Source organism: Phragmites australis, chromosome 5, assembly GCF_958298935.1.
Source record: "Phragmites australis chromosome 5, lpPhrAust1.1, whole genome shotgun sequence".
Lineage (NCBI taxonomy): Eukaryota > Viridiplantae > Streptophyta > Magnoliopsida > Poales > Poaceae > Phragmites > Phragmites australis.
This window is the reverse complement of record NC_084925.1, coordinates 24604336-24630948: the sequence shown is the minus strand read 5'-3', so window position 1 is coordinate 24630948 and position 26613 is coordinate 24604336. Positions and strand designations below refer to the sequence as shown.

Below are 26613 nucleotides of genomic sequence, written 5' to 3'. Positions count from 1 at the left end.
TTTTCTTTTCTTTGACAGAAAACTGGTCACATGTCAGAAATAATTACTGTAAAAGTTAGAGTAAAGCTATTATTGGAACAAAAGAATTTTGAAAGTCAAAAATGGATAAGTTAATCAACTTTGATTTTTTCGTTGAATATTTGGTAAAGTCTATCCAACAAAGCTTGGTAAAGTCTATCCTTAGCATCAAATGAGACGAGGCTACATTGCAAGTTTGTTGTTTATTTGGTCTGTGACCATAGTTACGACAATGTTCTTTTTCAGCCAACTGGATCCTACGAGTCAATTTCTTTAAATTTTTTTTTGGCAATTCCACTTTACCAAAAGAACATTGAGTTCGCCAAATTCTAGTGCTCCTATTTGCACACCTGGTGCTTTCTCTCTCCTTCCTCACAATTCCACTTGGTCAACTATGGGCATGGCCGCGTGGGCCATATTTCTCCATTTCTATTAAACAGAGAAACTATAAGTAGTGCGATGAGCACTAAATCTCTCCCTACCTCCATTTTTACTCTCTCTCTCTCTCTCTCTCCCCAAGTTCCATCCCAAGTGGCTATTTTTAGTCCTCCATAATCCAAACTCCAAGGCAGCAGAGGATCGGACGTACAGAAAAGAAGGCTCTTTCCATCACGGGCTTACGAAAAGGTTAGAGACTTGATTAAGCTGGAGCCTCTCTCTGGTTAATTACCATTGCAAGGAGACAAGAGGTTAGAGACAGAAACAAGGAGAGCTGAGCCGCGTGGAGTCTGGGCGGTAACGGGGATGAAGTCACCATTGCGAAAGTTGCGGGGCTTCGGCCACCACCACCCCAAGGAGCGGAGGGGCCACCACCCGCCGCCGGCCAAGCTCGACGAGCTCGTCTGCGCCGCCCAGGTTCGTAGCTTTCCCCTTTTCTCTTGTTATTTCTGGGTTAATTTTGGGGTTTGATTTTGTGGTTCCATGGCGAATTCGGAGTCAAAATTGGATCTTGGGAGGTGTCCTCTGAAAATTTTGCGGTTTTGGCAGCTTAATTTTGTGCCGTTTTCCAAGTGGAGGGGGTTGTTCTTGGTTGTTGTGAGTTTTCGATTATTGGTTAGGTGGGAATGATCAAACGGTAGAATCTTCATCATTTAGTGCGATTGAACGAATGAGATTAATGTTTCTTTTAATCGGAAATGATCTTCGTGTGAAAACAGGATTTCTCCCTCGAATTACCACGCTCGTTCATGGCCACGCCTCCACAATATTTGTTTCCTTTTTTCTCTTTTTTGATTTTTTTTTTTTGTTGAGTGGAAAGACTATGCGACGGTGATTCTTTGTTTATTGACCAAAAAAACTGTGTCAACAGTTTTAGGATCAAAATATCGCCATATGTTTATTGAAAACAATATCTTGCGGAAAGTAATATTTCTCTTTCAATTCAAGTAGGAGTTTTTTTTTTGTAAAACAAAATGTCAAAGTATCGGTTGGGTAAGGTTGTTGTTAGGTTCTAACCCATGAAGAAGACTTGCAACCTCTTTACGTGTATGCGCCGAATCAGTTTGGCATTTCGGGGTTTGGTTCTTCTTTGTCAAAGTTTCAGAAGGAAACGTGGATAAGAGAAAGTTGCTATAAAAAAATGTCAGCCATTGGACGTTATCTTGACTGGAGGTGGTGCATTTCGGGATTAATGGACATGCTAGGCTTACTCCGATATCAACAAGTGTCGCCCCGTTGTATGAACGCTTGCTGAGAAACACGACATATTCCATTTCGGATTCCGCGTGGTGTGGGCCTACGCTGTTTGGACTTCGGATAATTACGCTGCTGTCCAAGCGTGTTTTTGAAGCTCTCACAATCAAGTTCTACTGTTTTAGCTTTAAGATTATTTTGCTCGTGTCTTAGGCTCCATGCTTGAACGGTGATCCATAGGTTGACTGTTTCAGGATGCAGACATGCAGTGTTTTGATAATTTTTTTGAAAACTTTCCCATTGAAAATGACAATTTCTAACTTCTGGAAGTTTCGGCAACTAATGTTTACGCTTTCATTTCATTTCCTTTTAACATTCAGTTATGAGCTGAGATGATGTAATAATGAACTAAGTGTTGTATGCATTACACAATGCAAAAGGACGGAACTTTTCTAAAAAAACTATCTTGTTCAATAACATAGCATGGCAGAACATAAAAATATAACCGCGGAGAAGCAGTTTCAAATTACTTATTTGGCACAACAGCTGCTGCATTTGCCATGATGTAGGATCTCATAAGTATTTGTTCAATGCCAATGGCATAAGAGCCTGCTTTTGCTTGATTTAGTTCACTTATATAGGTTAAACACTTCGATGTTAGCCATACCTTGTATTTTTAACATATTCTAACTGCTGCAACCAGCCACACTCACTAGGGATGGAATTATTGCAATTTATTGCTGGTCGGCAGTTAAATCGTAAAGGATATACCAAGTAAACAATCATCCTTTTGGCAATGTTGCATTATTGACACTGAAGTATGATTTTCAACTTCTTTGCAGGAGGTGGAAGACATGAGAAACTGCTATGATGGCTTGATTTCAGCTGCGGCCGCTACAACAAATAGTGTATATGGTATCTTATGGTCTTACTTCAGATATTGGATTGCTTGGAATTACTCAGTTTGTGTTCCCATGTTTGTAACTGAGAGCTTGTTGGTCTATGCAGAGTTTTCTGAGGCTCTGGAGGAAATGGGAGGTTGCTTCCTCGCAAAAACTGCACTTAATGGCGATGATGATGATAATGGTAAGCACATACAATTTTATGATGTAAAATGAAACAAATGAGCAACTCACTCTATTACTGAGCCCAAAGGGAATATACAGGGTACGGTACATATACAGAAAACACCCTATACTAGAGAGTATAGACACAACTATGCATATACATCTAACACCCTCCTCAAATTCATGGTGGATCTACAACACTGAGTTTGGAGAGGAAATAACTATGTTGTGCCCTTGTCTGTGCCTTCGTGAAGAAATCTGTTAACTGAAGCTCTGAAGGCACATATCGAAGAGAGACAACCTCACCTTACACCTGCGATCTCGTATAGGAAGCATCAACTCTGATGTGTTTGGTAAGTTCATGCTTCACAGGATCTCGAGAAATATTGATCGCACCAATGCTGTCAGAGGAAAGAGGAGTCGATGCAGTAACCGTCACACCAAAATCCTCAAGGAGCCACAGTAGCCAGGTGACCTCAACTGTCAACGCCGTCATAGCCCGCAACAACCTCAGCACTCGAATGGGAAACTGTTGTCTGCTTCTTGGTTTTCTAGACAACCAAAGAGGAGCCAAGAAAAACACAGTAGGCAGAGAGCAAACGACGATCTGAGTGATCACTAGCCCAAGTCGCATCAGAGTATGCCTGAAGCTGCAGTGAGCTGGAGCAAGGAAAGAAAAGACGACGAGAAGCGGTGCCACGAAGGTAGGGCAGAACACGGAGAATGTGGGTCTAGTGTAGCTAAGTGGGAGAAGAAACAAACCGACTGAGGATGTGGACAAAGTGAGTAATGTCAGGACGAGTGATCCCAAGATAGACAAGACTCTCAACTAGGTGGCGATAGCGAGTGAGATCCACAAGACGCTTATCGTCAGTGAGCCGCAAGTGAACACCATGCTCCATAGGTGTCTCAGCCATGTGTGATCGGTGAGAGCAGCACGAGCAAGAAGGTCCTAAATGTACTTCTCCTAAGAGAGGTAGATGTTGTGAGACGTGGAAGAGACCTTGATCTCAAGGAAGTAGCGAAGGGGGCCTAAGTTAGACATAAAAAACTTGTCACTGAGACGCTTCTTCACAAAGCCAATGAACTGAGAATCAACACCCGTGATAATCATGTCATCAACATAGAGAAGAAGAAGCGTGCGACCATGAGCAGTGTGAATAAAGAGAGCAGGGTGTGGTCGCTAGGTTTAAAGCTAGCATCAGTAACAACAGAAGAGAAACTCTCAAACCAAGCCCAAGGAGTCTGTTTGAGACCATATAGAGAGTGATGCAAATGACAGACCATGCTATTAAGAACAGAGTATCCTGGAGGTGGCTGCATGTAGACCTCCTCATGCAGCTCGTTATTGAGAAAAGCATTCTTGATGTCTAGCTGAGAGATGGACCACTGGTGAATAGAGGCAACAGCCAAAAGAGTCCAAGCAGTGATCATATGAGCAACTAGAGCAAAAGTCTCATCATAGTCATGATTATGCTCCTGCTAAAAACCACGAGCCATAGGACAAGCCTTGTAGTGCTCAAAAGAGCCATCAGAGCGAGTCTTAACCTTATAGACCCACATGTAAGTGACATGAGATGGCAAAGGAACAAGATCCCAATTGCTAGTACATTCCAAAGCAGCAATCTCCTTAGTCCTAGCATGCTTCCACTCCTGGTGAACAGCGGCCTCTCGATAGGTCTTGGGCTCGACAAGAGCAACAACAGCTGCGAAGCCATAGCGCTCCGGTGGCCGAATAGTACGATGATTACATAGATCATACAGAGGTGGAGACTTCGGAGCAGGTCCGAGAAGGGATGGAGAGGAATCAGATGGTGGAGGATGTTGTGGACGGCAGGCGTAGAAGTGAGTGATATCATGAGAAGGAGGAACCATCGAAGGAGGTAAACCAACTGAAGGTGGAGCGGAGGTTGGTGAGCATGTAGATGATGGTGGTGTGGGCAAAGGAGCTGGGGAGAGTGGTACTTGTGTGGAGTAGGATGGTAGCGAAAAACACAAATTAGGAAGAGTCAAGTTAGAGAAAGGCTCTGCTGAAGTGGATGGAGTAGGGTGGAAAAACAAGGATAGGAAGAACGGGATTTGTCAAAGGTGACATCTTGAGATATCCTCATTCGACGAGCAACAGGGTCATAACAACGATAACCTTTGTGCTTCGTACTGTACCCAAGAAAAACACTCTCAACTAACTGAGCAGATAGCTTAGTGCGCTCATGAGGTGGAAGAAAAACATAGCAGACACATCCAAAGAACCGAAGGTGACTGTAGGTAGGAGGTGTGCTATAGAGGCACTCATAAGGAGTACATTCCTGAAGAACAAAGGACGATGCTTGTTAATGAGAAAGATAGCCGTAGAGACAGTCTCAGCCCAAAAGTGAGGTGAAAGGTCAGAAGAGATCAGAAGAGCACAAGCAGTCTCAAGAATGTGGTGATGCTTACGCTCAGCAACACCATTCTGAGCATAGCATAGAGATAGCCTTAACCCAGAAGTGAGCTGAAAGGTCAGAAGAGATCAGAAGAGCACGAGCAGTCTCAAGAATGTGGCGATGCTTGCGCTCAGCAACACCATTCTAAACATGGGCATCAGGGCAGGAAAACTAAGCAAGAGTACCCTGGTCAGCAAGATAGCGATGATGCACATCTGAAATGTACTCACAGCAGAGTCGGTATGAAACACTTGAATGGGAGAGTCAAACTGAGCGCGAATCATAGTAGCAAACTGCTGGTATATGGAAAGAAACTGACCATGAGTGGACATAAGGTAAATCCAAGTGAATCTCGAATAATCATCGATAAAGATCACGTAATAAGAGTGACCCCCTTTCCAAACGAAGGGAGCATGCCCTCATACATCAGAGTGAACAAGATCAAAGGGACGCTAAGACACAGAATCACTTGAAGGATAAGGGAGTTGCAGCCGTTTGCCAAGATTGCAACCCATACAATGAAAAGTAGTATCATCAGAAACAGGACCTAAGACACCACTACCAACCAAAGTGGAAAGCCTAGAACCAGAGAGATGGCTTAGACGATGCCACTGTGCAAAAGTTGTGGTAGAGGAAGCAGCTAACACGGAGGCGGTAGAATTGGATGACGGACTGACCGAAACAACTGAAGGAAGACACAGTCAATCAAGCTCCTAGAGGTTCTGAGAGTCATGATGCTTAGGATCAGTCCCCACCAGAAGGCCAGTGCAAAGATCCTGAACACAATAAGAGTCAGCCTCAAGAATGATACGACATCTATGATGAGTGATCTAACTGGCGAACAAAAGTTGCATTGTAAGTTTAGAAACATGAGAGACAGTAGGAACATAAAATGAAGAAATGGAGAGAGTGCCCCGTCCTATAACAGGAAGGGAGGTGTCATCTGTTGTCTAAACTATGAGAGGTGAGCTAGGAGACGACATAGAAGACAAAAGAGTTGAATTCGGAGTTGTGTGGAAGGAGGCACCGGAATCAAAGAACCATGTGGATGATATACCTGGGTGAGGAGGAGGAGGTGTGTAATCAGAAGCCTGAAAAGTAGTCCCGAGTACTAAGGTAGAAACTGCAGTGGTGAGACGACGGAACAGTGCGAGGACCTCCTACCCTACGGCAGACACAGAACGAGAGCTCGACTGAGAGGATCCACCCGACCCCTAAGGGGAGCGTCCACCACGACATGCCTGCTTGTCACACTGTTTCTTACGACAAGCCTTAGCAATGTGATTGAGCCTGTCGCAGTAGTCGCAGACGACACCAGAAGGGGCCCTTGCCACCACTAGGGAGGGTTGTGGCGTCAAAGGAGGTAGAGGCACCTGAGGAGCTGTGAGCCAAAGAAGCAGCTAGGACACTCGGGGACCGTGGAGCCCAACTCACACCCCCTACCCGAAGACACGTCTCCTCAGCACGTAGCTCAGGCATCGCCTCATCAAGCGATGGGCATAGACGATGTGTCAGGAGCTGTGATCTGACAGTTTGAAACTCAGGGCGGAGCCAAGAGAGGAACTTGTGAAGACGAATAATCTCTCTCTGACTCCTATGATGGTCACAGCACCTACAAGTGCCAGCACCACATAACTCCGGACCCAAACTGTCCAAGCTTTGCCAAACTGCGAACATCTGACGGTGGAACTCCTCCACAGTAGAGTCCAATTGACGAAATGGCTGAGACTCCTCCACAACAGCAAAGTACATCGTCTCATTGCGAATCTCCTAACTATGGCGAATGTGAGTGCACATCAGTTATGTAGTGGCGAGACCCTTAAGGGACATCGTGAGGTCGACCTCAATGGTCGCAAGCAAGATGGCCTTGGCACAGGCTTCCTCACACAACCAAGTCTCGTAGACGGCGAGATCAAACTGGTAAGTCTCTATCTTAGCCTCAAACGCTTTGAGAAAAGCAATCTTAGCATCATCATCAACATCCAGCGGGTAACTGGGTGGAGTCAGAAGGGGATAAAGAGGACATGCCTACTCCCCGGTGAGGTAGCCCCTCGCTGCTGACCATTCATGTAGATCTCCGTGTGAAACGCGAACTCCCCAGTTGGTGCCATTGAAGAAGACTGGACACCGCAAGATCAGAATAGCACCAGGCCTCCTGAAGGACGCCATGAACACAACAGCTAGAGAAGAACACTTTTTTTTTTACTCATGCACGCAAGTACACAGGCAGGAAGCAAGCAGCAGGCGATCACGCCAGACAGTCGTGGCTACCTCCTGCGATTCAGCAACAGGCGACAACGCAAGCGAGCGGCGCTGACGATCACGCCAGCAGGCGACAACGGACGGTTGGCAGAGCGCGGCTCTGGTAGTGGCGGCGGTTCAGCAAGGGATGAGCAGGGTTGCAACCCCCCCCCCCCAGGCGTGCACGGGCCTAGCGCCCTTAGCTTGGGCGGCGATGGAGCTCCTGTGAAGGCGCAAGAGTAGAGGCCCGCGGCCACAATGTCCCAACGCAGGGGATTGGGCGACGACAGCCTTGAACTAGAGGTGGAGGCAGTTGGCCGATGGAGGCTCAAGCGAAGCAGGCCAAATCAGGTGCGAATCGAGCAGCTCTGTCGGCGGCGGCCTGGATCGGCTAGGAGTCTGAGCAGCTCCGGCGGGGCTTAAGCAGCGCGTGGGGTTTGGCTGAAATAAGAGAGGAAAAGAGGGAGAGAAGAGGGAGAGGAGGGAGTTACCTTCGCCAGCCGGTGGTGGTGGCTCACCGACGAATCGGTGGCAGCTCCGGCGGGGCTTAAGCAGCGCGTGGGGTTTGGCTGAAATAAGAGAGGGAAAGAGGGAGAGAAGAGGGAGAGGAGGGAGTTACCTTCGCCGGCCGGCGGTGGTGGCTCACCGACGAATTGACGGTGGCACGTCGGCGGCAGTGTGGTGGACATGGTCCTAATACCATGAAACAAATGAGCAACTCACTCTATTACTGAGCCCCAAAGGGGATATAAAGGGTATGGTACATATAAAAAAACACCCTATACTAGAGAGTAAATACACAACTGCGCATATAAATCTAACATAAAGCAGATTGTAAGTCGCCAGTGACTGTAGAGGCAATTTTTATAGAAGCACAATATGCTAAGCTGTCATGCAAGTTTCTTGAATAAATCGTAACAGCTTACTTAATTTTTTATGCTATCTCCCATACATATTCATATAGAACTAGACCACCGGGTCTTTCCTAAAATATAGCCCAGGATTTGGACTTTGGCATTTTTGGACCAAAAATGCCAAAAATGCCAAAGTAAGTTGATTTTAGTATTTTTCATGTTCATAATACTACTTTTGTTTTTCCGAGCTTACATATTTAAGTTTTGACCCCGTAAGCTAAACTGCTGTGGTGTTTGTTTGTGGAGTTACTGCTCTCTATAAACATTTACACTGTTCACGACTCCCTTCATCCTTTCATAAATGACGCTTTAGAATCCTCTTGCTGAAACTTTCTAAAATGTGAGAATTAATATGCTTAAAACTATCAAACTGGCCGTCAACAATGTACCACTAGATTTGTCATTTAAATTGTTTTATTAATATTGTAATTTATTCATTTGTATTAATGCAAAGTTATAAAAATAATTGTGTCTGGGAAACCATGAAAGGTAGCGTCTTTTTAAAAAAGAGCATAGCGGGGTATACTAATTTTCTCTTGACTGCAGGTAGAGTGCTGATGATGCTGGGAAAGGCCCAATTTGAATTACAAAAAATTGTAGATACTTATGTAAGTTCCTTCCGCTATTGCTCTGCATAAACATGCTTTGGAAAATTCATCAGGTTTTCCGGATGTTAAGTGCATTAGAATATGGTGACGCTGACATGATTACATTGGTTATCCAGCGTTCAAATATTATTCATACAATCACAACCCCATCGGAGTCACTTCTCAAGGAGCTACAAACAGTAGAGGTTTGATTTATGAAATTTACCTTAAATTTATACAATTATGTATTCTGATTCAATATGAAAATACTAGCTACTTGTTACAAACTTTCTATTAGGTCTTAGAAGATTGTTGATCATGAATATGGTTGTAGGACATTTTCTGTGAATAAGAAGGGGAAAACAAACAATTAGCCCCTGTCTGGAAGAGGGGGATTGCTCTGGGAACTTTTAGGATTTAGTTCAGTATGAACTATATTATAAGGATTTGGATGCAACCACCCCTCCCAAAAAAAATCCAAATAGACCCTTAATTTACTTTATTTTTTCTGTGAGATCCTGACATGCAATACATTTTATTTTCTTTCATATTGATGCAGGACATGAAGCAACAATGCGACATGAAAAGGTTCAAATACACGTGAAATCATTCTATCCTCATTTATAATTGATACTCTGTTTTGACCAATGTTTTTTCCTTTCATCACAGGGAGGCATATGAAGCTATGAGGGCATCCTATAGAGAAAAAGGAAGGTCAAAGCATTCCAAAATCGAGTCATTCTCCACAGAACAATTGCAAAGTTCTTTCGCTGAGTATCAAGAGGATGCAGCACTGTTCATATTTCGCTTAAAATCGTTGAGGCAAGGGCAATTCCATAGTCTTTTAACACAGGCTGCTCGCCATCATGCTGCTCAGGTAGGTTTACTCTTTTTCCTTGAAGGCTGTCGATTGGTCCTGAGATTGAGTGACACATAACCTAACTATCTTACTGTTCTTTGAACTTTTAGTTAAGTTTTTTCAGGAGAGGGCTGAAGTGTCTTGAGACACTCGAACCTCATGTAAAAGCAATAGCTGAGAAACAACATATTGACTACCAGTTCAGTGGTCTTGAGGATGATGAATATGAGAACGATGATTACAGCTCCGACCAGAATAATTGCAGTGACGATGGAGAACTTAGTTTCGACTATGAAATAAATGATAAGGATCAAGATTATCTTGCTTCAAGAGGTTCAATGGACGTAAGTTCTGTTTGTAATTTTGTTCTTCTCTTTTATGCAACTAGCGGCCTCTCATATAGACTCGTCCATCTATTAATGTTGTCACATTTGTTCTATTAATGTTGTCGCATTTGTTCTCGCAACTTAAATACCTTGTCAGTAAGCATTATTGGTAGCATTTGAGGTAGGTTATTTTTCATCCTTTGTAGCATTGGCCAGTTCTGCTTTTTATAGATTTATGCCAGCACAGCATGTTTAACAAACTGCTCTTAACAATGTATTTATATTTGTTAAACAAGAATATTTACTTGTAGAAAATTGCTTTACCATGCAAAGTGTATCACAGTAGTATTTCATTTCCAGTGTAAGCCTAAGATGATTTAGCTCAAATATTGTTAGAACTGAAAAAGGATGTTGAGTTTAGATGCATTGTGTCGGAAGAAACTTTTTAGAGGATGTCAGAAGAAACTGCATCACCAAATTAAATCAAAACTCCTACCAAATGTGTACTATTCTTTTATTTACATTCTTGTTCTTCCAACACTATTAAGTGCCAGGCTAAAAAAAAGAACTAATTAGTGCCAGTTGATGTGTTCTATAGTGTTTAGGACTCCAGTTTCACAGTTTGCTGTCCGAACTGATTGACAGAACTAATATGGCCTCAGAGACTAAGTTTCTAAAGGATTTTCTATTTGGCAATTGGCATGGGCCAGTGCTGAGTTAGAGGTATTGTTGTTAGCGCGTAATAGTGCAATTCTGATCAAGAACTGATATATGAGTAGCTTCTATTTTTATTGTTTTGTATTTTTCTACTTCAGAAAGTATGGCTGTTGCTATATTTTTCACTGCTCTTCATCTTCTTGATATACTTCTCATTCAGATTCTTCTGTTTCATTTTTTGCTGTAAAATGATAAAAGAAACCTACCTTGTCTTTTTTTTTATTAAAAATCTATAATTTTGTGCACAGTTGGATAGAAGAGATGTGACAACTTCTCCACAGCCACTACAAGAAAGCAAGCAGGTATGCTTCCACTAAGTGCATAGAATATTAGAAAAACTTGATACTTAACTAGTTATTATCAAACCACGGCCATATTCTGAAGTCATTAATATTGGTGTCCTCTTATATGCAGGAGGAGGCCAAACAAACAAAGGGAGATGTCTTAGCTCCACAAGTGAAGCCTGAGTTTTCTACGCATTCCGCACCAATTTTTGCGGGCAATTTGCCAGATCCATCTGAGAGCTTTTGGCAAATGAAGCCACCTTCAGCCAAGCATTCGTACAAACTCCCAACACCAGTTGATGACAAGAATCCCAGATTAATAGGTTCTCACAGATCACATCATTCACAGCAATTTGAAAGTAAACCTCGTGTCGCAGGGAATCTGTGGCATTCATCTCCATTGACGAAAGATTTTAAGCCGAATGGCCATGTTAAAATGCCATCAAGTACTGAGGGGTTATCGACGTTCTCCCAGTCGATTTCTGATTACAAGAAAATGAAGAGGGAATCTTGGTCAGGTCCAATTCCAAGCAAACCAGGGTCAAGCAAACCATCTTCTCTGAATGATCACAGGTCACCCATGACTCAGCCTCATGCAATGCCAGTAAAATTGCATGGCCATTCTCGGCAGCCATCATCTGTGTCCCCAAAGGTGCCCCCTAAGATCTTGCCACATCCAACAATATCACCGAAAATTAGTGAGCTTCATGAGCTGCCTAGGCCTCCAGCCAATGTGGAGTCCCTCAAACCTTCTGGCTTGGTTGGTTACTCAGGTCCCCTTGTATCAAAGCGCCAAACTCAAACTCTTACAGGACCAGCCTGGGTCTCACCAACAACGCAAACAGCCTCGCCACTTCCACGACCGCCTGCTACCCTCACTCGCAGCTATTCCATACCATCAAATAGCCAGAGGATACCCATCATCACCGTGAATAGGTTGTTGGAGGCTAGACATAGTAGAGAAGGCAGTGATCTTTCTTCCCCACCACTAACTCCTTTGTCACTGGCTGATTTGTCCCACCAGCACGCAGCAAAAATAACTACAAGTAGCACAAGGATGAAGGGTAAGTAACTACTGAAAGATGATGGATCCCCATTGCCTTTTGTTTTAAAATATCTTGCTTCCTTTAATTCAATGGTCAATCACATTTATACCACACAGAAGTTCTTCTTGGAATCTTATGCGTGACATAGATTATTCATCATTGTTTTCAAGATTGTCATGGGCAATTCTCAGTAATTTTGAGCTAGGTCCCTAGGTGTATTTTGCTTAATTTGCTTGGAAGCAATGATTCTTTTTTATCGAACAACGAAAATTTATTCTTTGAACGTGATTGTTATGTTCTTTCCTGAAAAATAATATGGAACGATTTGAACACACAAATTGGAATATTAAGTGTAATTGGAGAATGACCATACGACATACCATTGACTTATGATGTTAGCATGTTTCTTGCTTGTTAATTTTAGTATCATTATGAGTTCCCAAGGTGCTAAGGGAGGACTAGGCTGCTTGCATGGATTTGAACATGTGCGGCTGTGCCAAAGAACCATGGCATTTCCATTGTTATATGTGGTCCGTAGCAAGGATAAGATTCTTCAGTGCCCCTAGATATTATGTCTTTGTTTTACAGCTCTTTTCACAGGTTACCTTTTGTCATGGACCATCTAACAATCTTCTCTCTTTTCATTGCAGAAACCTTGTGACACATACCAGACAAATGCTGACTGATCTTAGGCAATTTCGTGTGTAAGTAGCGATGTATTGTAGGTTCAATATTATTTCATTCTACCGTCTGTGTTGTTAAGGGAAAGAAGTAGGACGGAAACGTTATGTATTTTGATTGTTTAATGCAAGAACATCGAACCCCTGGTTCAGTTTCCTGCACAAGTTCTAAGATCACAAGCTTCTTTCTCAGTTTCTTTTCATGTTACTATTTGTGAAATAGTATTTGTTATTTGTTGATATTACTGGAACAAGATCCCGTGGCTTTCTGTTTATAGATGCATGGGTGAAATGAGAAACTCTGTACAGAATATAATACATTATGGTAATGTTGTCTTCAACTATTTTTGACAAATGCTATAAGCAAATGATTTTGATTCCAGCAATTCTCAGATTTCCATATCATTCTTCAATCTTTGACGAAATTAATAAAGTTTCTTACACAATGCGATGTGAAATACAAAAAAAAAGAGAGGGAAAAGACAGCCTTCTCAGGGTAATAAAGATTTCCAATGCATAGCCTAACAGTTGACAAAGCTGAATAGAGATTGCAGGAGTCATCAATGATTCATTCAGTAGCAGTAGAGTGGAGGAAGAAAAAAGAAGTCAGATTCAAAACTGAACATGCATAGACTTCATCTCCAGCCGAGTGCCTGCCTTACCCCTGAGAAAATCAGTCCCAGAGATCTTCCAATCATGGACACCCAGAAGTAGGACACTGCAGTGCTCACTTTACCGACAGCAGCCCTTACGAAAGGCATGGCAATGTCTGACAACTCTAAGAACAGGCTGAAGTAATACCTCCTGCAATTGATGAAGACAGCAATGTTATGTTTTCTCAATTCATGTATGATAAAAACGAAAAATTAATCCATTTACCACACCGTAAAATGGTTATCTGCAAATTTAGTCACAAGTACAATACCTTTTAAAGTAACACAACATGGATCTGTGGCACTATTCTAGGTGGTTGTTTAGATTTCAAGATTAGAAATCAGTTTTCAGAAAACAGGTTACTAACCTTGGGGATTAGAAACCTTGATCACGTCATTAGGGTGGATGTGTATATATAGCCATGAGATGGACTAATATGGGCCTTAACATTTATTAGGAATTTTAGAAAAACAAGTTTTAAATGGTTATTCTGTTATTCTTGGTTTACACATTATTGTGTTTGGATTGCAAGTACTCAACCGTGTGCTAGGCTCCGAAAACAACTACACACAATTAATTACCATGCAATCCAATCCTCATCATCAAAGCATGTTAGGTATGTGAATGAACAGGAGTGTGAGATTTGCAGCTAGAGAAATAAGCGTAGAGTACGCTGGTTTTGTTAAAAACGCCTTGGACTCGATTTGCACACAGAATTTTGAGTTATACAGATCCAAACAACCCCTAAAGAAGCTGTCTTTCTTTTTCTTAAAGAAAAAAGGGGGGGGGGGGGGCACTTTTAACTAGGTCAAGACAAATGCTTCCCCTAGTTCTGTTGGACTTGGGGAATCAAAACAAGCGAACAAGATACTTGAAAATTCACCATCTATTAATCCAGGTAGCATGTGAAATTTTGCAACAATTTTTTCATGAAATAAAGAACATGGACTGGAAGGAGCTGGGGCATACCATCCAGTCAAAGCTCTTAATTCCTTCGTCCTTCTCGCTGGAAGGGAAAATGGGCTGATGTTAACATAATTCAGAATAGTAGGCGCACTAGGCTTCCCAAATGCAAGCCTCCACCAATTTGTCTTCTCAGCTTGATTATCTGCTGGTTTTTCACATTTTTTTCTGCATAGAACATACAACTCGAGCCTGTCTTCATACATTGAAACAACTGACTCGAAGTATTGGTGCAACCACCAATTAATAGCCACCTTCCAAGAGATAATAGATATTCTCGTAAATTAAAGGTGTGAAACATGGTTGGATGAATCATCAATCATACATAATATTATGTAAAACACAATTATGAAGTACCCAATTTATCTAATTCCACCAGTTGTAATTGGGCTGTTGCCACAGACTCTCCTAGCATTGAGCACAAATATGTTCCTTTAGGTGCAGTCATTAGGAAGATCCAAAGGTCCGAACTCCAGACACCAGTTCTTGGAAAATCCAAGGCCTAGAATGGTACTGGTTCCCAGCCAATTACCGCCAGGAATTGGGGAGAAACCAGATGGTTTTCTCACTTGAATTAAAATGCAAGTTTGAATTGAGAAGTTGCTCCCAGCCATTCATCACTGGGAACAGGAGTTCAAATTTAAATAAGAAGTTGAAATTACATGTAAACCTACAAGATTTGATGCCCTGCTTATAAATAAAAAATAAACAGTGAACAAGAACTTATAATCTCATTTAAAGCACATTTGAACAGGAAAAGACAAGAGGTTAAAGAAGTAGCATCTTTTCACTAAAATAATAATAATAACAAAGGAAGGAACAAGACCATGTACCATCCACAATTATTACCTCATTACGCAACTTTTGAAGTTCTCTAGTTGACAGAGAGCATAGAGCTAAGCTAGAACTAACAACCTCAGTAGACATATTTCCATCAACTGACATAAGCTCCAGATAAATACTAGCAATCACATCAGCTAAGGAAATAACCAGGTCCTCCAAAACTCTTGCTCCATGTTCAGCCAGAAATTTAGCATCAAAATAGCTATCAGACCTACCATCAGGCAATATCAGGGTAAGAATGTATTTATGCACCTCACAAAGGGCCACTCTTCAGCAAGCGGCAAAAGAACAAAATAAGTCAAGATATTAACCAATCAAAATATCTACAGTTCTTCTTAAATATGATATAATTTTCAGGACAGAAAGAAATTGAACAGAAAAGTTGCTATAAGGATGAAGAATAGCATTTGAATAGTACCTTGCAGAACCAAATCTTAGGAAAAAGAGCAGATCCAAATAGAGTTCAGATTTCCCGAATCTGTTAAACCTCTTCAAGATCCTATCGTCCTCCTTTATTTTGCTACCTATCATCTTCATAAGTTTCAGGAACAGAAAAGGATATCAGTGACTTGGGGCATATCCAATATGGAGAAATGGACAGCAGTTCAAAACAGTGACATACTTCATTGATTTTGCCATTTTCCAAGGCTTGTTCTTCTTCAATCCATTTCACAAATGCCGGTTGAATCAAACCATCTATCAACGTATTTGATACTTGCAACCACCTGATCCCATCGATAAATTCAGAATTTCCGGAGATGTTTCTTACCTGCATGATATCAGACCAACTTAGAGCAACTCAACATATTTTATTCCAATATGTTCAACGTTTATAAGAATTGGGTCAAATATTACTGTGAAAAAAATCATTATACTGGTTCCACTTTAGTACAGAAGTTCTAGTGCAAAACCATAATTATTTCAGACAAATAGAGGGGCAAAGGATACAAAATAGAACATTATACAACTTGAGCCAACAAAAATCTACAGCAGGAGAGTGCTACTACCCCTATTTCAATAGAAAATAGGTCAGATACTAGGTGAGTATATACGGGCAATCCATTTTAAACAAAGAGTTGCGGTGCGCATCTTGCCTCCATTTCAAGAAGCTGGAATGTGACCAGAAGAAGCCGCAACCTGGGACCACCATGAATTGCAAGCATACTCAAAGGATAGTTTTTCCTATCACTAGTGAGTTCATTCTCTCTGCTATCCAAACTGGCATCTTGAACATTTGCTTGTAAGGCTTCGGAAAGTTTAGCTCTCACTTCACTCCACATATCGCTGGGGTCAAACCCAGTATTCCTTTCAGGTAAGCATTTTATATCCCTAAAATTTGGAAAAGGCAATTGAATGAGCAGTCATTTCTCCTGATAAGCCAACAGTCTGAAATTTAGAAGTAATACTTTATGCAGCTACTCTTACCTACCAGAATCAGATGAGCTTGGTGCTGTAAGATTTTGGTTTGCACTCTGATTTCTGGCATGAGATGTCTGCCCAGAGGGTACAACACCGGCCAAATACGCGAAAACTATGCTGATGGTGAGAAGAGCTTCATCCGAAATCAGCATTACATTTGGTGAGACGATGCTCTCAGAATCCATCAGTGACTCCAAGAAAGAACACTTCACCAAAGTTCCCACCCAGTGACCCCTTCCATGAAAATCAGAAGGAGTAAATGCAGCATTTTTCCATTTTCTAGCAGCATTGGACTGGCATGGAAGGTGAATCCTGTGGGTGTAGCTCCTGCAAACATAGAAAAAGCAAAGATCAATTACAACCTAGCAACGCAAGATGATCAGGATGACCCCCAAAAAAAAAACCGAAAAGATGACCAGGACTACAAAAATTGCAGAGACAAACCAACCTCGTTGACATCCTAATCGGCATATTCCTTGAGGAGAGCCTGCTGTTGGACTGTGTCCATCTCCTTCGATACTGGCCTCTCAGTGTTGCCAGGGAACATTCAGCCATTACAGATTACTATGACTCCTGACTATTGATCAGTGCATCGCAAAGGCGCACAGGGAGAAAGAAGCATGCATTCCTGGACGAGAAAACAAGGATGAGAATTCCTGATGAGCCGAGAGTCGTCACAGAAGCCATTATATTAGCAGAGAAGACTGCGTGGTCAGATGAAACAGACAATTTCACACGAGCATTCCAACCCATGTTTCCCACTAGTAGGATGTATATGTCCACTCCTAGGACCTAGAATCCGAAGCTGAAGCAAGATCATTTCAATCAACAACAAATGCTCAAGAAAGCATCCACCTCCTCCTAAACCTAATCCCCATTTCTTGTTGCGCCAGGGGATGGAGGAGACGACGCACAAGCGCCAAGAAAACAAGGTGAAAGGAAAAGATTCAACCTGCAGGCAGCGCGAGATGACAGGAGGAGGAACGGGATTGCTTCGCCACCTAGCCTCTTCTTCCCCCGGCACGGATTGCTCCTGGACCAAGCTAGCAAGAGCGCTCGATGATTCCCATGGTGTTATTCATTTCTTTTCTTTTTTTTCTTTTTTCCCTCCCCGTCTTTTACTGGTGCTAGAGCCATGTGCAAGAACGAACCAGCCCCACGTGATCAGGGTTCACCAGATCATCCATGGACCGTCGACCTGCCCGCTCCGTGGAGGACGTGCCAACGAGCAACGAGGGGCACCGCACGCTGGGCGATCTGCCGGTGTACAGGGTGAGGTGGTGGAGGCGAGCCCACGCGGGCAGGGAGCGTTATCGCCAGCGCCATCCTTTGTTTTTCTGTGGACGTGAGTGGCAAAGTGGGCCTGGTTGGGATGCTGTCCTGCTTGACAGCAATAGCCTATCCGAATTGGCAGGCTTAAGCTTTGGGCCTTCCAAATGCGACATTGATACTACAAGAACATTTAGGTGGTGTTTGGTTCGGCCATTTCTCCTATAATCTGATCACGTTGGTAATGAAATATGTTACTTTCGTTTGTTTTGGTAGGCATGTAAATAGATCCTGTGAGATCTGTTAATAACCCTTTAGAAACTTCATCTCACCGAACTCTCGACGTAAACAGATACCGCACCCTACACACGCAAAATGAAAAACTCGGCTCATACGCACAATAGTGCTATAATCCCTTCTCCTCCCGTGATAGCAGGATTTCCCCGTGCCTCGATCCGCTGGCCGTATCAACGATGTCGGACGTGGTCATCGGCGGCGGCGACGCAGGGACTCGATTTGCCCCTACACGACGTGCTCGCGGCATAAGCCATCACCGCCGCAGCCCTGCGTGATCAGTGCTTATTGGACTGATGTCGCCTTCCCGTCCTACCCGATGCCACCATGCCAAGCACCACCACGAGGAATGTCCTTGCCTATGCACCCACCTTCTCCTCGCAATTGTTGGATTCCCTTTTCGTTTTAAGGACGACAAGCGATTTGCAAGATGTAGAGGGCTATTGGCTGGTGATGACGATTTCTGTATTCTATTACGTAGGTGTACCAAACAAAATCGGTATTAGTTTACATTGTTTTATTTCTAGTGGTCTGTAATACCATTTGCGTTTACATTTGCATTCCTCAACCAAACATCACCCTAGCGTTCCCCAATAATAAAAATAACTTCCAACCCTATGAAAAAGCAATAACTTTCAACGTTACGGGAGAGAGAGAGAGACCACACTTGGGTCCATTTCGCGTCGATGTGGATCATGGTTATCATTTTTTGGTGGAATTTTTTTGGTGGAATTTTTAGATGGTCGCCGGTTGCTTTTATGAAGAGTAAATTTCACAGAGTTTTATACAAATTGACGAAACTATCGCAAAACTACATATTTAATTTTGAATGATATTTGATATCATGTAACCCTTTGAATTTGCTTCCTCAAAATATTTCTAACTACCTTTGTGTTTTTCGTTAGGATGCGTTGAAAGTGTAAGATGTGCCGGATATAACAAGCACATTCCATCTAGGAGAATAAATCAAGCGCTACTAATCCTTTTAAAAATGCGAATGACTATGAAATTTTTTAGACAAATCGAAAAAAACAAAGATGGCAACTTATGTTGAAAAGGGATTTCGAAAAGAAAAGGAGAAACAAAGAAAAGGTAAAGCTGCTACTCAAAATTTGTCTTCCTTTTTGTTTCTTGTGATAGCGTACCCTATATAACCGAATCTTTTTCTGGAATTCCCATGATCATTTGCATAATGCTCTCGCAATAGCCAAACTGATAAATATAGACTTGTACTGTACAATGGACTGGATGCTCATTGTGTCAGTTCATATATGATACATTGTCTTAAAAGAAAAACTAGCTCTATCCAAGAAAATGCACTTTAACAAGGACCTCCTCGGAACAAAGGAACAGAGAACAGTTCAAGAATCCATAGGAATACAAGTGTAAAGCAGTGAGTTGCATAAATAATAAAAAAATTGCAATAATAATTGTTTGCATAGAATACAGGATAAAAAATACATGAATTTGGAGAGAGGGAGAGAGAAGGGGAAAAAAAAAGACTTTCCCCATAAGGTTGAACCTTATATTAGAATCTCTCCAAATTTGTTGTTGAACAAAGCCATTGCATAGAAAATTTAAGAGGCTCGTTCCTTTTTTTTTTCCCGAAAGAGCCCTATTGAAAATATTTTCATATGATTAAATTCCTTCACTTTTCCTTTGTTCTAAAGAAAACCTTATGATTTAGGACCCCTGACTCATACCATTGAACAAACATAAGAGCAGAAAACCTTATGATTTAGGACCCCTGACTCATACCATTGAACAAACATAAGAGCGTTAATCAATTGTTACAAAAGGAGGGAAGTTCCGGAGCATCTTTTAGTTGGAGAGATGCGGCCTTTGCATCAAGTGCCAATCAAGTAACTGAACTCAAGTTCTTTTTATTGTATTTGCACATTGTCATCTTACTGTATCCAAAATATCAGAGAAGCAAAGTTAGATACCGGCTTTTGTTTGCATCAAGACAAGAGATCAGTTAAACTAGTCTATCCGGTCGAAGAGGTCAGCCAGATTCCCACTTCAGCAGCATTTGATTTGCGCATGATGCACACTGGTGGAATAAAAACATGATCACTCAAGATTGACACACGTACTGACATATATACAGATGGAAAGTTGCTAGTGTCCTTCATGATATGTGATGCCTATCAACTGAAAGAATGTCAAAAGGACAGACAAAATATCAAAAGGAACTACGGATTTGAAAATTGTCGAACAGGTGGTTGGTCAGAAACCATGATTCAACTGAGAATGATAAGAGTTAATTATGATAGACATGGTAATTATGGTAGGTAAGATATGGTTTTGATGTAGGTTGTTATTTAGATGCACTAAAGCTCAGTTGTTAATTACAGAGTCAATCTCAAAGTGTGACACAGTATTTTGATTTAGCTTTTTTTTTTGGAACTTATTCATTAAGAAGAGGGGGAGTTGTTGGGGTCGTGATCGTAATATAATGAATAATACTGTAACTGCTGGTGTAATAATTGTTCCTTTCTCGTTATTACATCAAGTGAGTGGGAGCAACACAAATGCTTCTCAAGTCAACGGGTTTGTGACTCTCACAGAGTCATCATCGCAGTCAAACCCTATCAGGTAGCTCTCCTCAAAGGTCATGATTCTTGTTCTGCGCCCCGTGAATGAAGGGGCGTGCACGACGAGGATCTGCTCCTATGTCAGTGAATAGAATGAAACTTTGCCTGACTCATGGACCTCGTCTATCTGGAGGATCCAGGGGATGAATTCTGAGTGCTCTCCGCGGCGGACATTGTTGCGCCATTCAGAGCAAAACTGTCCTGAAGGACATGAAGTCCTTTGGCTCATCGAGGTAGTCGATGATGGCATGAAGGCCTGGCCATGGGAGTCATGCCCACTCCATGGCTAGCTTTTTGGGACTTCACTGAGTTTTGACATTGCTGGCTCGATGGTGGGAGGGAATGTTGGTTGAGCGTGAACATCATGTGATGTTGACATTGATACAACGGCGTTAGGAAGTGAACAGTCGCCATTATGATGTTGTACAATGGCGTTGGTATTCTTGAGGTGTTACGCGGTTTCAGATCTGGTTGGATTTTTGGATGTCGACCCCATGCGTGTGTATCAACCCTCTATTTATTATGGATGGATCCTTAGATGTTGGCCCTTCGGAACCCTTTAGCCGATTTATCAGAGGAGTCAACCACACATGTGGGTATCGACCCTCCGTTCATTATGGGTGAGTCCTTAGACTATAGCCCTTTGCAATCCTTAGGTCCGTCCGGCTTCGGAGGAGTCGACCCTATACGTGGGTATCGACCCTCCATTCATTATGGGCGAGTCCTTAGACTTCAAACCCTTCAGAACCCTTAGGTCCAGCTGGCTTATCGGAGGAGACAACCCCATAAGTGGGTATCAACCCTCTATTCATTATGGGTCAGTTCTTAGACTCCAGCCCTTTAGAACCCTTAGATCCAGTCAGCTTATCGAAGGAGTCAACCCCATACTTGGGTATCAACCCTCTGTTCATTATGGATGAGTCCTTAGACTTCAGCCCTAGGGGAGCTCTTAGACTGCTACCCTCTTTTGTTACGGGTGAGCCCCTTAGGTATCAACCCTCCAGGGCCCTGGGGCCCATCTGGTTTTTTAGATGGTGCGCCCTTGGACTTCGGCCATAGGTGAGTCCTCAAATTATCACCTTTTATCACACAACACGGAAATGCACATTCTTCTTTGGGGAATTAATTCTCATTCCTCTAGGGATTATATAAGGAGGCTGCCTCATAAAAAACCTTGCACCACATATTGAGGTTTCCCTGCAAGGAAAAGAGTACAACTCTAAAGGTACTTACTTATATATTTTTGTAGGAAAGTACTTGCGGAGCGAATCCGCATTCCTCGTGTGAGTCAGTGTTTCACCACCTAAAGCGGTCAAGCGATACGAGCCTGGTCGCCGGGCTCTGTTACGATGAGCGGGTCGTTCCGTTTGGACTAGAGCTTCCCCACCGTTTCATGGTTCAACTTGCGCCGGAGTACCAGGTCTCTAGGCCAGTAGGCTACACCAGTGATTTTTTTGTCAACCCAATGTTTGGTCTCTACTTGGTACTTCACCAGGCTAGCAGCAGCAACGAGGTGAGTCTCCTCCACTAGATCATTCAACGCTTCTTCGTCGCCGGTGCCAATCGACAAAACCCTTACACCGACTCCACATGCAAACCAACATAGAAAGCAACTTAAAATGATCTATCTTTAGCAAATTCTCCAACACATTCTTTAACTGAGTGTTTGGTGATAGTAAGAGTGAGCACATGTCGTACTCAGCAAGTTATGAGGAAATATTATGCATATGAAGGCTTGACGATAATATGACAATATGGCTCATTTTCGGAAAGAATATTTACTTTGAAACAATTTAAAAGCAATTAAATAATTAAATGAATAACAATAAATAAACCAAAAAACCTCAAGATTCTAACCATCTTAACTTAACTAATCTTCCCACACCTCAACCATGGTTCCCACTACAAAGGTTGAACGGCACCTCAATCATAGTTTCCACCACTATGATTGACCAAACCAACCAAACTATCAAATTCTGATCACGTGAGGTTTTCCTTGCCACTTATAACCGTGAGTACAGCTAATTAACCAGTTCTACACTCTACAAAGGTTGTACACTTTGCCTACAAGTTATGATTATCCATTATGCCTGTGATAATCAAACACTTACACACTTCCGAGGTGTACGATGAGGAAATTATTTCAAAGTCTTTAGAAAGCCCATCTCAGCATGTGCATACACGCTAAGGTTTCATCGCCGCATGAATCCATCTCCCTCTTATGCTAATGGAAACTTTGGATTTCGCAACAAAATTGCCTACACCATATTGAGAGTAAAGTAAATTAATCGGGTAGGCCCGTCCAGGGGCGGACGCAGACCAAAATTATAGGAGGGGCTGAACATACTAGCTAATATAAGTTTAAATATGTCTCATGTATAAAATTAGCAAGTTTCATTTTTCAAGGCAATTTCATACGCAAAGATAAAAGATGAAGTGCAAAATACATTAAAGAAGAAGGAATAAAAGATGAATCGGCAATATGTTCGTACCAAATCAATGGATAGCATGTGCGTACATGACGATAGCCTATTAATCTTCATGAGAAGCAATCTGTAAAACAAAAGATAAATTAGTTACAAACAATGACTTTCAAATATGGTGCTCTTTCAAATTAGAAGAGAAATAGAGAATGAAGCATACCACTAAATTATCTTTTGGCACTAACATATGGCGTTCTTTCATGTCTTCGAACTCTTGTATGATTTTTTCATTGCTAATGCTTCTAAATATCTCCTTCTCGGTGTAACATATCATCAAGTCATTAAGCCATCCATCCCCCATTTTGTTGCGTAAATCTGTCTTTATAAGAGTCATAGCTGAAAAGACTCTCTCAACTGATGCCGTTGCCACTGGAAGTATCAATATTAGCTCAATGAGCCGATAAACCAATGGAAAAGATCTGTTCTTTCCGGTCTCAATCATTTTTTCAGCAACCTTTGGAAGATCTCTACATCCAAGAAATTCTTTACTTCTCCTAATGTTGAGAATGAAGCTTTGAAGTTGATTCCTTAACAACAAACAATCAGCTACTGTAAAATCTTCAGCATAAATCTCAGCAAGTCTCACAAGCTTATCCACATCAAAACTAGAGAAGGAGTTCCTTGGATTAAGAGAAGCCATGCATACTAATAACTCCGAACTAACTTCATTAAAACGATGATTCATCTCTGACAAAATGGCATCAATGGCAGCAATGAAAATCTCAATATGGTAAAAATGCATATTTGTTACTTTTTGCCTTCTACGTGAATACGTCCCTCTAGCATTTACTTCATTGTCCATTTTTGGCACTTTAATCTAATTTTTGTCACAAAAGGACTTCACTCTTTTGAATAACAACTCCCATCCATTGTCCCTCATATCCTGCAAACGATCTTTCACATCCATAATTAAACTCATTGCTTCAACAATGTCTTGATCCTTCCTTTGCAAAGCACGCGACAAGTCATCTGTAATGCTTAACAAGTCTATCATCAAAAGCATGATGAATACAAAATCAAAGTTTTGCATTTTACCAATTAAACCAAATGCTCCACCATTACACGTCAGCTTAACGGAATCTTGCTTTACAATCTCAAGCACCTCCAAGGTAGCTTCCCACATTTGGAAAATACAAAGCAATGTTTTAAGATGTGAACCCCATCTAGTATCTCCAAGTCTAGCTAGGCTACTTTCCTAATTCAGTCCTCTTCTAGTGCTAATCTCACCATTATCCACCTTTTGTAGCAACACATCATGATGCTTTGCAAGTAAGACATCCTTTCTCATACACGATGCACCCACAATGTTCACTATTAAAGGAACATAGTTAAAGAAATCTGCAATGACTGGACTAGAGTTGCAACGGTAACAACCACTAACTGCAACTGATGGGCGAAACAATGCACATAGAAAGCATAAGGATTTTCATCCCGAATCAATTTTTGCACACTATTAAATTCACCTCTCATATTTGAAGCTCCGTCATAACCCTGCCCTCGAAGCCTAGAAATGGTTAACTTATGACAGGAAAGCATACTAACCAAAGTTTCTTTCAATGCAGCAGCTATACATCTGTTGACATGTTGAAGTCCAAGAAACCTCTCCATAACCTTTCCTTGATCATTCACAAACCTACACAACCCAATTTATTCTATGTTAGTATACTTAGTAGTACATAAAATCTGAAATTATACAAAAGCAATAAAAATGCAAAGTAAAGTACGGACTACTAACCTCAAGATCACAGCCATTTGCTCCTTTATTGATACATCTCGAGACTCATCAATAAGCACAGAGAAGTTCCTATCTCCAATCTCATCCATAATCACTGCCATGACTCGTCGTGCACAAGCTTTTGTAAGGTTCTTCTGAATATGATGAGATATCATTTGACACCGTGTAGAACCTTTCTCATATGCATCCTTAACCTTCTTCTTCTTGTTTTTGTACCAGTCAATCATCTCTCTAAATTTACCCTTATTGATAGAAGTATTAGACTCATCATGTCCACGGAAAGCATCACCTTGCTCAATGAGATATCTTGCAACATCTAAAGAAGAAGTCAAGCGAATCTTGTAACGAATTTCATCTTCCTTGCTGGTATTAATAAATTTGTGAGTAACACTTGTTCTTTGGTTCATAAAGTCGTCACACTTCAGCCTTGCATTGTTATGAGTTTTGCAATTACCGTGTCTCTCAAAAGTATGCAAAGCCTTCTTCCAATTGACATAACCAGACTTTGCAAATACATCACTCCCAAATTTTTCAGGCTTTCCTGGCTCAAAGAAAAGATAACAATACAAGCAAAAGGCTGCATCCTTTGAGACACTATACTCTAGCCAATCATGCTTCTCAAACCAGATTTTTTGAAAGGATCTCCATTCACCACTTTGCCATCTACGAGGAAATGTATGATTAACCGGTTGAGTTGGACCACTCAAAGCATATGCCCTCTTTACTTGATCTCTAATTTCAAATGCATAGTGATCAATTGGTTTGCGATTCCCTAGATCACCTACTATATCCGAGAAACGAAACTCCACTTTAGACTTCTTTGGTTGAGTTGTGCCCTCATCAGTATTACTAGTATTGGCATTGCTTGAACTTGAATAATATGTCAGCAATGTTCTTTTGGACATGTTGCAAATCTACAATTTTATCAAAAATATACCATAAATCACATACTAAAATATGCATTATAGTTACAGAGTCTAAAGATTGTGAACTGTGCATGAATACATTTGTAATTCGGTTCTTTGCAGATTAATTCAGAAAAGATGAAATTTCTTAGCTAATCAATTCAAAGAAGCATACATTTCTCATTTTGCTTGTCTATCCAATTCACATAAACATACATTTCTCATTTTTATACCTTCTCAGTTCTCAGTTTGAGCCCACGCCAGCCCTTCTCGGCTTCTCTGATTCTCCGTTGGTCTGGTCGTTGCTCGCCTGCTCGCAGCGCACCAACGCCTGCCGGCTGCCGCCCGGCCGCCCCGCCCTGCTTCCGCTGCAGCACTGCTCACCGCGCGCGTGCTGGCTGCCGCCCCGCCCTGCTCCGCTGCAGGCCTGCAGCGCTGCTCACCGCGCGCGGCGTGCCCACGCCTGCTGGCTGCCGCCCCGCCCTACTCCGCTGGCCGCTGCAGCGCTGCTCATCGCGCCAGGCCGCTGGCCGCCTGCGCCCCTGCTCAGCTGCTCTGTCGCTCACCGGCTCACCGTGCTCCCGGCCCGCCTTGCTCCACTACTTGCCGAGTCGCCGGCTCGTCGAGATCGCTCGCACCGTCGAGGTGCTGTTCTGC

General features: G+C 42.1%; 3 protein-coding genes across 4 annotated transcripts; 1 reads left to right on the top strand and 2 right to left on the bottom strand.

Moving 5' to 3' along the window:
- The first annotated feature begins 480 nt into the window (after positions 1-480).
- LOC133918992 (uncharacterized protein At2g33490-like) lies at positions 481-13135 on the top strand. Of its 2 annotated transcripts, none has more exons than XM_062363169.1 (11): positions 481-873; positions 2493-2565; positions 2659-2736; positions 8842-8903; positions 9020-9088; positions 9442-9470; positions 9552-9759; positions 9852-10085; positions 11033-11086; positions 11199-12132; positions 12765-13135. In XM_062363169.1, exons 1-11 carry the CDS (start codon positions 763-765, stop codon positions 12773-12775), a joined length of 1863 nt encoding a protein of 620 aa, XP_062219153.1. In that variant the 5' UTR covers positions 481-762; the 3' UTR covers positions 12776-13135. The 2 variants fall into 2 exon arrangements, with proteins under 2 accessions (XP_062219153.1, XP_062219154.1); XM_062363170.1 differs by having other exon boundaries at positions 812-873; positions 2493-2558.
- A 19-nt stretch (positions 13136-13154) lies between these two features.
- LOC133918993 (uncharacterized) lies at positions 13155-17780 on the bottom strand. Its single transcript, XM_062363171.1, has 9 exons — positions 17626-17780; positions 17122-17301; positions 16680-17000; positions 16349-16583; positions 15877-16023; positions 15673-15785; positions 15261-15465; positions 14418-14665; positions 13155-13598 (listed from the first exon to the last, which is right to left on the bottom strand). The coding sequence occupies exons 2-9, from the start codon at positions 17226-17228 to the stop codon at positions 13430-13432; spliced, it is 1545 nt and encodes a 514-aa protein (XP_062219155.1). The 5' UTR covers positions 17229-17301; positions 17626-17780; the 3' UTR covers positions 13155-13429.
- A 5585-nt stretch (positions 17781-23365) lies between these two features.
- Positions 23366-25956, bottom strand: LOC133917884 (uncharacterized). The gene is made up of 3 exons (XM_062361711.1): positions 25052-25956; positions 24859-24949; positions 23366-23386 (listed from the first exon to the last, which is right to left on the bottom strand). Exons 1-3 carry the CDS (start codon positions 25954-25956, stop codon positions 23366-23368), a joined length of 1017 nt encoding a protein of 338 aa, XP_062217695.1.
- Between the last annotated feature and the right edge of the window lie 657 nt (positions 25957-26613).